At 44.8% G+C, this 10,427-nt stretch overlaps 1 protein-coding gene across 1 annotated transcript; it reads left to right on the top strand.

Moving 5' to 3' along the window:
* Positions 1-8,821: 8,821 nt before the first annotated feature.
* LOC109777613 (NADPH-dependent aldehyde reductase-like protein, chloroplastic) lies at positions 8,822-9,953 on the top strand. The gene has a single exon (XM_020336226.3). The coding sequence runs from the start codon at positions 8,947-8,949 to the stop codon at positions 9,799-9,801; it is 855 nt and encodes a 284-aa protein (XP_020191815.1). The 5' UTR covers positions 8,822-8,946; the 3' UTR covers positions 9,802-9,953.
* The last annotated feature ends 474 nt before the right edge of the window (positions 9,954-10,427 follow it).

Raw genomic sequence — 10,427 nt, 5'->3', positions numbered from 1 at the left:
ACGTACTGAAATTAAGCAATAGATCCGCACGATTCCTCCCTAGCTTGCATGCATGCATTAGCTTCATCTTATTTTCTTTCTTTTTTCTGTGTGTGTCCACTGTCCATTAGCAGTTAATTAGCAGCTACTAATCATATACATGCAGAAAAAATGAAATTGATGATGTCATCAAAGATTCTTTCCAATGCGAAAATTTAAAATATTTTGTAGCTCAAATCATTGGTCTGATTAAAAAACTATTTTCACATAAAAGATTCGTCGCGACGATACCTCCGAAACTAGATCCCATGTTGGTATGTTTCCATGACTTTTTTTGGGTAAAAAGTTATCATACCTAGGCTAAATAAGTTATCACCTATGTGGTACGCCAGTTACCATCCTGTTTACATGGAAATTACCGGGACATAAAAATGGCTCCCCCAACATTCCCTCCATATGCAAACGCAGTAGAGCACAGGAAACCTGATCTCATTGGAAATTCTCCCTATTTCGAAAATGTAAAATATTTTATAGCTCAAACTGTCCTTTTTGATTGAAAAATCATTCTCACATAAAAAAAATCATCGCGATGAGTACTTCGAAACTAGATCTCATGTTGACATGTTTTGATCACTTTTTTGGTCAAAAGTTACCGTAAAGTTATCAGTTATGTTATATGTATATTACTATATTAACATGTTATTTATGCAGAAGTGACCGGAGATGTGTTTTCAACGACTTCTTTCCCCTGGGTCAAATTTACCGTGGTATTTATACCTAAGTTATCAGCTCCAAATGCATACATTACGGTGCTATTTGCACAGAAGTAACCGGGGTATGTTTCAATAAATTTTTATTCGGGTCTAAAGTTACTGCGTTGTTTATACCTAAGTTATCAGGTCTATGATGTGTGAGTTATCATGCTATTGACAAAAAGTTACCGAACGTATATTTCATCAACAACCCTCCTCCACCCCTCTCCGCCGTCGCCAAAAGTTACCAGGACTGGCGCACATAAGTTATCATGTATGCGATGTGTGAGTTATCATTTTATTCACACAAAAAGTTACCAAGGGTATATTTCACCAACCACCCTCCCCTCACCCGGTTACCAAATTTACCAAGATCGGGGTACGTTAGTTATCAGGTCTACGATGTGTGAGTTACCGTGTTGTTCACATAAAAGTTACCGGGGGTATATTTCATCACCCCTCCCTCGCAAAAAGTACCAGGACCAGGGTGCATTGAACAATACTTTTTCAGGTAAAACTTACGCAGTGTTTCCACCTAAGTTATTAGGTATGCGGTGCTTATATTACCATGATATTTACGCAAAAATTATTGAGGTTATATTTTTCAACAAAATTTCCCCTCGGTGTCTAAGTTATCGCGGTGTTTGTACCTAAGATACCATGTATGCGGTGCTATATTATCATGCTACCGTACATAAGTTATTAGGGGTGTGTGGTCAACAACTTTTTTTTCTTGGTCAAAAGCTACCGCGGTGTTTGTAGCAAGATTATCAAGTCTATGGTGCGTACCCGGTATAAGTTATCGTGATGTTTATACTTGAGTTATCATGTCTGTGATGCGTATATTATCATGCTATTGATATATAAGTTACACAGAAATTACTGGGTATCTTTTCAATACTTTTTTTTCCGGATCAAAGTTATCTCATGGTGTTTGAACGCAAGTTACCGGAACTGGGGTGACTAAATTATCATGTAATTAACACAAAAATTTAAGGGGGGGGTGTTGTTTTCGACAACTTTTTTCTTGGGGTCAAACTTATCACGATATTTGTATGTTAGTTATCATGTTTACGGTGCGTAAATTATCATGCTATTTACATATAAAGTTACTCAGGGAACTTTTTAACCCCCCATGGGTTAAAGTTACTTTGGATATAACAACCTTTTCCTTTGGTTAAAGTTACGTGGTGTTTATACCTAAGTTATCGAATCTGCGAAGTGTCTGTTATCATACTACTTATCACAAAAGTTGTCGGGCTGCGTGAGCGGTGATGGTGATGCATGCATAGTTGAATAGCAGGTTTCCCGGGGGGATGGGCAGTTGGGAGCTCCATCGCAACCGCGAGCATCTCACCCGACATATGTCGAGTCGATCGGGACTGTCGAAAAACATAATGTTTGGTACTTAACCGTTTCAAGGCTTGCGGGCCGGCTGGCATGCTATGGTATTTACACAAAAATTTACCGGGAGTATGTTTACAAATTTTTTCGGATGGAAGTTATCACGGTGTTTTTATGCAAGTTACCAAGTCGGTGGTGTATGAATTACCATGCTATTTACATAGAAGTTAATGAGGTATGTTTCGATAGAAATAATTCCTCGATCAAAAGTTACCAGGCCCAGGGTACGTAAGTTATCTGGTCCACTTTTTATAAATTATCATGTTATTTACAAAAAAAAAATCCAGGATGTGTTGTCAATAACTTTTTCCCAGGTCAAAACTATCACGGTGTTTATACGTAATTTATCAGATCGGCAGTGCTTAAATCATCAATTTATTCCCCTTGTGAAACACTTTTTTAAATGTATTTAAAATTGATGTAAACATGTATGCCTCTCCCACTATAGTCAGTACATGACGCACTGGTGAAAAATGAAAAATCAAAAGATATAATACTTTTTCTCAATGCGTAATAAAGAAGGATAGAAATGTTCAGTTGCGTTTATAGTTAGTAGTGCTAGCCCGGTTGGTTAACCTCTTTGAGGTAGTAGTACACAACCAGAGTTTGATTCCCCGCTCTAGCAATTTTTTTCTTCCACACAACACTGAATCGCGCAGAAAAAAAAGGGATCTGCGAACAGGAAAAAAACAGGATCGCGCGGGGGGAACGGAAATGATCTGCGAACGGGAAAAAAAGGGATCGTACATGTCTATCGCTAACTGCCAGTCGGCAGGAAAATATTCCTATAAAAATGCGAGTTGATGATGATGGTGTGTCTGCCTTTGTGTCATCTACACCGTTTGATCTGGATCATAGGGCCGAGGTTGAAACACGGCTTCCCCGAACGCCCTGCGGTGTGTCAAAAGTCTGAATGTTCTCCTTCTGTCGCGAAAGAAGCCGAGTCTTCCAGTTCCAGACCGAAAGCCCTCTCAAATTCCTCCCCGCCAGCAAGGGTGGAGTCCCCGCCCTCTCCTTCCTTCTCTAGAGAAAACAACATGGGGCGAAGTAGAGGCTGGTGGCTCCCGCCGGCGAGGCCGTGGTTCCCTGTCGCCTCCGTGCGTTTTGCAGGCGCGGGGAGGAGTCAGGGAACCCGGATCTCTGCCTGGCTGGGTTGTATAGTTCTAGGACTTTCTAGAATTTTGGTTCTTGGCGGCAGTGGTGAGGCGAGGGTAGCACTGCCGTTCCCTGACTCGCCGGCGTCAACTCCGGCATCGTTGGCGGATCAGTGCGGGCGGGGTGCTCGGGTTCTGGTGCTCCAGCTACTCGGTGCCCTGGTTGTGTTGTTTGGGGATGGGCGTCCGTTGTTTCGGCATCCTGCGGTGATGACGACACCTCCCTCTTGAGGGATGTTTAAGGTGACTGGTCGTCTCGGCCGAGACGGCGTGGCTCCATGCCCGGATTTGAAGCTGGAGAGGCTCGGGGAGTGCTTCCGCTCAGGAAACTGCCTACGGCCGTTGCCCCTGAAGGTCTCAAATCCTGCTTTTTGGAGTAGGTGGCTGTTGCAGCTCACCGAAGCTTCAGTGCGAGGGGCCAAGTATGCCGCTGGTGCTGTCAGTACCCGGCACCTCTTTTGCCTCCTCCTCTGCCGCAGCAGCCCAATGTCTCCTCCGCCGCGTCCCCCGTCTCCTCCGACGCCAACCTCCACTTGTAAGTCGGCTACGCTCTGCTCATGCCCCCCGAGGGCCCCTAATCGTCTGCAACTGGAGTGTCACCCACGAGCACCAAACCTGTGTTATCTCCAGCCGGACTTCGTCTCAGGGACGACCTGATCTGATCTTGATGGTTGTCATGGAGGTACAGTTTGGTGTATGTACATAATTCAATCTGTGTTACTAGGCTCAGTTTCTATGCATCCCATCCCGTCTATAGGTCTGAAGTTTGTGTAGAGAACATTCAGAAAGGAAACTTGGCTACTTGCTTCGCCGTTCATGTTATTTTTGTAAGAAAACATATGCGTCTTCGAATTGTTTTATCAACGGTATCTCTGATCTTTGGTAAAAGGAAAATTCATGGTCGGATTCTACATAGCTTATCTCCCTTAAATGTTCATTATTTTCCTTCAGTAGTATTACTATTTCATTCGGTTGATGTGGGCTTGGAATGTGCTCTCTAATCGCATCCAAATATGGTTAGGAATCTAATTTTATGCTGTATCCGCCTGATTGATCCATAATAGAAACTATATATTTAGTAATCCGACTTAATAATGCTCAGGTTTTTGCTAGGCTAGGAGGTTGCTGGCTTGCTGCATTAAAACTGACAGTTTGTGATATTATTACAAAGCAGATATATGATGTTGCTTGGGCAAGAGCTAGCTGAAACAGCCAAACATGTATATTTTTCTTGTTGTCATATTCAAAAATCCATAATTTGGAGAAGATTTTGTTGCATCAACTTTTTTATTTTGTGGTGCAAACACTTCTCCATCTAGAGAATGTGATGGCTCTGCTTAGCTTTCTCAGGTATTGCAGCGATTCAGTATGTAATATTAGCTTATTCCTTTGTTTTTATATCTGTTCATGCATCAACTTTGTATGTGGATCTTGCCCATTGAAGCTGAAAAGCCTGTAGCCAGTCAGTTGAGACTGAACTCAACATATGTCTGATAAGCATATGATTCGGTCTCATTTTCTGAAACTGTTTTTTTTTTCAGGGAATTTTTGAAACTGTTTTAAGACATACCAAATTATAAAAAAAGTGTTGTTGGCGTAATGTTGACTTTGGTTTTACCTCTTTGCTGACCAGTAATTTTTGTGACATGTTTGATGATCTCTAGAGAAGGTGGGGATGGAGAAGAAGGCAGTAGCAGCCTAGGAGGCATGTTGCCAAACAACAGTAGCGATGTACAGCACGGATATGTTCTTTTTTTTTTGAAAAAATCACAGTAACGATATGCTTGAAGGTCGTGTGGGGTTATGCTTGAAGGTGTGCTTTCAATGGCTTTGAGTTCAGAAGATAGTGTTGTTCAGTACGATATTATGATTAAGGAGACACGACGAATCTCAACGAGAATAAAAAAAGATAATCAATATATGTAGCTATGAATGTAAAGATGTTATGTTTAACACACATTTTTGAATTAGATTAATTGTTTGACCGGTGTTTTTGGTTACTCCGGCAGCAACGCACGGGGATTCACTATTTTACGCGCATACACCCCTATGAACGCATACACGCACACCCCTATCCCTATGAGCACCTCCGAAAGTCTGAGCCGGCATTCACTATTAGAATTATAATTCTAGGGTCTCCCAATTTGCATTCACTATTAGGATTATAATTCTAGGTTCTCCCAATTTTTGATTGGGCGCTTGCTGAAATAGGAAGACGAGACATGAACTTGGCTCCTGAGCTCAAATAATGGCAGTAATATTCAAACTAATCTTGCTCTTTTAGGTAGCAAACATGTTCGACTGTTCTAGGTGCATGCAACATTTTTGTGAAAAACAACATTCATGATGGTCTAGAAAAATATTCTAAACCAATACCCAAAAACAATCTTTAAAGCTTTTTGAGTTTTTTTTGCAAAACACCATTAATGTTGGTTCTTTTGAGACATTTTGCATGCAAGTAGAATACTCGATCGACATGTTTGCAAAAAAGAAAAAGAAAACTATTTTGTTTACATTTACTATTCATTTGGATGCATGTAAGCTCGGGAACATAACTGAATATTTGCAAAAGCGTATTGATATTTATTACACATGGGATTACCCGACATACGTCAATCTGAACACATGTATAGTTATTCCGTGCAACGCATGGGCATCTTACTAGTATATAATACAGACGCAAGTGCTCATACATGCGTGCATACACTCACCCCTATGAACGCATATATGCACATCCTATCCATATGAGCATTTTCGAGAGACTGAGCAGGCATATTCTCTTGAGATTTACAAAGTCACCGTAGGCACGTCGTTGTCGACGGGAACGTCTCTTTCCACTGAAAGCGCATCGTGAGAAATCCTGAAATAAATCCAGAAATAATGCGAGCACCAGGACTTGAACCTGGTGGGCTGGGGATACCACGGTCACTCTAACCATCCAACCACAGATTGGTTCGCGTTTCTACTCAGTTTCTGGGATGGAGTTTTTTTTCTCCAATGCCTTGGACCGGCTTTATATGTGCACGCGTTCACATACATGAAACAAAATTCCCATATCACTGCCAAATAAACGAGAGCAACTAGTTAACGAGCGCTCCTTCGGGAGCCTCGCAACGATCAGTGCCACTTGGCGCGCTCTCAGCCATTCGCCACGTATCGCACTCTGGACGCTCCCTCCGGATTTTGTTTTTTTAATTTTTCCACACGCGTTTTCGGCTTTTTAAACGGGTTTTTCGACGTTTTGGTTTTCCCCCGTCTTCCTTAGCTTTTCGATCAAAAAAATCGAAAAAAGAAAAAAATGTGTTTTCTTTTTTTTGCGAAAGTCACGATTTTTCTTTCGCGAGAGTCACGGCCGTGCCTTTCGGAAACGGAAAAAAACGCGTTTTCTGTTTTTTTTTCTTTCGCGAGAGTCACGGTTTTGCTTCCGCGAGAGGCACGGTTGTGCTTTCGCGAGAGTCACGGCCGTGCCTCTCGGAAAGGGAAAAACAAAACGCGTTTTCTGTTTTTTTTCTTTCACGAGAGTCACGGTTTTGCTTCCGCGAGAGGCACAGTTGTGCTTTCGCGAGAGTCACGGCCGTGCCTCTCGGAAAGGGGAAAAACGCGTTTTCTGTTTTTTTTTTCTTTCGTGAGAGTCACGGTTTTGCTTTCGCGAGAGGCAGGGTTGTGCTTTCGCAAGAGTCACGGCCGTGCCTCTCGGAAACGGAAAAAAAGCGCGTTTTCTGTTTTTTTTTCTTCCACGAGAGTCACGGTTTTGCTTCCACGAGAGGCACGGTTGTGATTTCGTGAGAGGCACGGGCGTGCCTCTTTCGGAAAGGGAAAAAACCGTGCTCCCGGTTCGGTTTTTTCGCCCGGTTTTTTCATCCGTTTTTTTTGTGAAAAAAAAGTTCGTCAAAACCTATCAACATGGGATCTAGTTTTGAAGATCTCGACGCGAGGAATCCAATGGTGAAAACCGTTCAAGATTTGGACGCACGGTTTAAGAGATAAAACGTTTTAAATAAACGGATCTACGAAAAAAAGGAAAACTCCCAGGTTGCGACAGGTGGCGCGCTGCATGTGCGCCACTTGTTACGACCTGGGAAAGTGGAGTGTTCTTTGCAACGAGTACTTCTTAATTAGTGATTTCGCAAATAAACGTCCATAGTTGTTTCAATGCCTATATTGGCGAACGGGCCACCTCATTATTTTTCTTAGAACTGTATTATCATATCGCAAAAGAAAATCTTGAATACAACATCGCAAAAAAATAAAAGAATGTGCATATATACACAAACACATATATGGTACATACATAAGGAATTTCATAAAATATATTTTATATCCAGCGTATATATAAAAAGATAATTCTGTATATCACAACAGCCTCCTTTTGTTGATGGGCTAGGTAGGAATTTGTTTTTTAATCTCCAAATCACCTTATTATTTAGCCAAATTTACAGATATGTGGTGACAATGTAAGAATCTTCTTATTTTTTGAAACTTTGAAAATGTAATTTTCATTTTTTTTTTAACCCAGGAGCCAAAAAATTGCCATTCAACCTGCACCAGCATTTGTTTAATCTTGATCCACCCCGCTAGGAGAAATAGAAAAAAAATACTAACTATCTACGAGTTATTTGAAGAAACAATTGGAGTCGCCCGATTTCAGGAGAGCCGTTGGACCAGAAACAGATGACCAGATCATCATATTCTTCTTTAGAGACTTCTTAGATTAGACCAACACCACCTCTCCATGGTGAAAGGGTAATCAAGATAGATAATCCGCCCCCTGCGTCACTCATGACGAAATGCTCTCCGGTAGCAACACCATATTTACATGAACTCAACCCAGACAGCCAGTTGCAAACTCGCAAGTCTAGGATTCCTTTGCCTTCCGCCGGCGCCAGCGTCGGTCTGCGCTCGTCCCGGTGGCCTTAAGGCCATGATGACGCGGTGGACCTCGGGCCTTGCAGGCGGAAGGACTCTGTTTTTGGATGTTTCAACGAGTTTTGTTAGGGTTTGTGTTCTATTCAGGAAGACAAGACGACGACGGCTCCCTGAAGATGGAATGAAGTTCTCCCCGTCTAGCCCCAGTCCCGGTGGTGTGTCTAACATCATCGGGGCGTGTGAAGGTGTGTCTCCGGCGGATCTGTCCTTGGTGGATTTTCTCGGATGTGGTCGTAGTTCGTCTATATTTGTGTCTTTTCAGGTTGGATCCTTCTGATATATGGTACTCTTCATCGGCGGTAGTTGTTGTTCTATTGCGGTGGTCCTATGGGGCCTTCGCACGATAATCGACTGTCTACTACAACAAATTTCTCCCGGCTCCGATGAGGGAGGGACGATAACGGCGACGTGCCTTCGTCTAGGTTCAGTTCTTGTAGTCGTCAATATGTGAGAAACCATTTTTTTTCTTAGTAATTTTCCACACATTAAACAAACGACCATGACCCGGAAACAAGAAAAAGTCCACACATTAAAGACGATGCTAGTCAGTAGGAGTAGACATCATATATGAGAGCATGGAGAGGGAGCAGACAAGTCAAGTCCCGTACTCTCAACTCATTCATCACGGTAGTATCTCTTGGGGCGTGCCCATGGTCAAAGGGGAAGATTGATAATCCACGCCCTGCGTCACCCATGACGAGTGTGCTCCCCGCTAGCAAAACCATATTTATATGAACTCAACCTCGGCCATCACAAACTCGCAAAGTCAGTCGCACACTCGCAATCTCGCAAACAAGCTCATGGCCACCTCGGCGATCACATCCCCAGCGGCGCCGGCAGCGACGCTGCCACTGGCCGGCCGCGTGGCCATCGTCACCGGCGCGTCGCGCGGCATCGGCCGCGGCATCGCGACCCACCTGTCGTCCCTCGGGGCCAGCCTGGTCCTCGGGTACGCCTCCAGCTCTCAGCAGGCGGACGCGCTGGCCGCTGAGCTCCCGCGCGCCGTGGCGGTCAAAGCCGACGTTTCCGACGAGGCGGGCGTCCGGTCCCTCTTTGACGCGGCGGAGTCCGCCTTCGGCGGCGCGGCGCACATCCTGGTGGCCTGCGCGGGCCTGGGCATCGGGACCTACCCGTCGCTCGCCAACACCTCCACGGCGGACTTCGACAACGTGTTCGCGGTGAACACCCGGGGCGCGTTTCTGTGCCTCCGTGAGGCGGCAAACCGGCTGCGGCGCGGCGGCGGGGGCCGGATCGTGGCCGTGTCCTCGACGCTGGCGGCGACGCTGCTCCCTGGCTACGCGGCGTACGCGGCGTCCAAGGCGGCCGTGGAAGCGATGGTGCGGGTGGCCGCGAAGGAGCTCGGGTCGGCGCGGGTGACAGTGAACTGCGTGGCGCCGGGGCCCGTGGCGACGGAGCTCTTCTTCGACGGGAAGAGCGAGGAGGCGGTGGAGAGGTTCAGGGCCGGGCACCCGATGGGGCGGCTTGGGGAGGTGGGCGACATCGCGCCGGCGGTCGGGTTCCTCTGCACGGACGCGGCCGAGTGGGTGAACGGCCAGGTCATTCGGGTCAACGGCGGCATTGCTTAGCGTGGTGTCTCTGTTTCTCCCTTTCAAACGGATGCCTCCGTTTTTTAAAATTGCTGTGCGCGTTTGTGTGTGGCTGGGTTTTTTGTTGGAAGGATTGTGGTTGCATGCATCTTTTTTATGAAAGAAGTTGCACGTATGTGCGTGTTGTATCATTAACAGTTATTTGTAAATTGGCTGAAACATGAATTCACATCAGGCGATTCTGGACGAAGCCCGGAGACATGGTGCCGCGGCGAGCGCCAGTGAGGCACCAAGACGAGAGCGAGGCCGAGCAACGAGCTAGAGTCAGAGAAGATGCCGCTGCCTACGGCATCAGACGGAGGCGAGTCCAAGGATTGACAAACGCGGGTGAGAGGCCTGATCATATTTGACTCACGGTGCCCAAGCTGGCGACGAGGACTCGGTCAGGAAAGGTGGCTATCAGAGAAGTAGTGGAGAGGTGGTGTAAAAAAAATGTTTAAAAAATGGAAGCTTGAATGTTTGAAAGTTTAAATATTTTCATCCACTATTGAAAAAATTAAATTTTCCAGGCATTTGTTATAAAGACGAATATTTTTTTACTTTCGATTTTATGAAATTTGTGAACATAATTAATGTGATATGAAAAATATATAGTTTTTAAAAAT

This window comes from Aegilops tauschii, chromosome 3 (assembly GCF_002575655.3).
Source record: "Aegilops tauschii subsp. strangulata cultivar AL8/78 chromosome 3, Aet v6.0, whole genome shotgun sequence".
Taxonomy (NCBI): Eukaryota; Viridiplantae; Streptophyta; class Magnoliopsida; order Poales; family Poaceae; genus Aegilops; species Aegilops tauschii.
Note: the sequence above shows the minus strand (reverse complement) of the source record. Positions and strands in the feature narration are given on the sequence as shown.

Excerpts from the sequence above, each read along its gene's own strand:
- LOC109777613 (XM_020336226.3), top strand. The coding sequence starts at position 8,947 with ATGAACTCAACCTCGGCCATCACAAACTCGCAAAGTCAGTCGCACACT.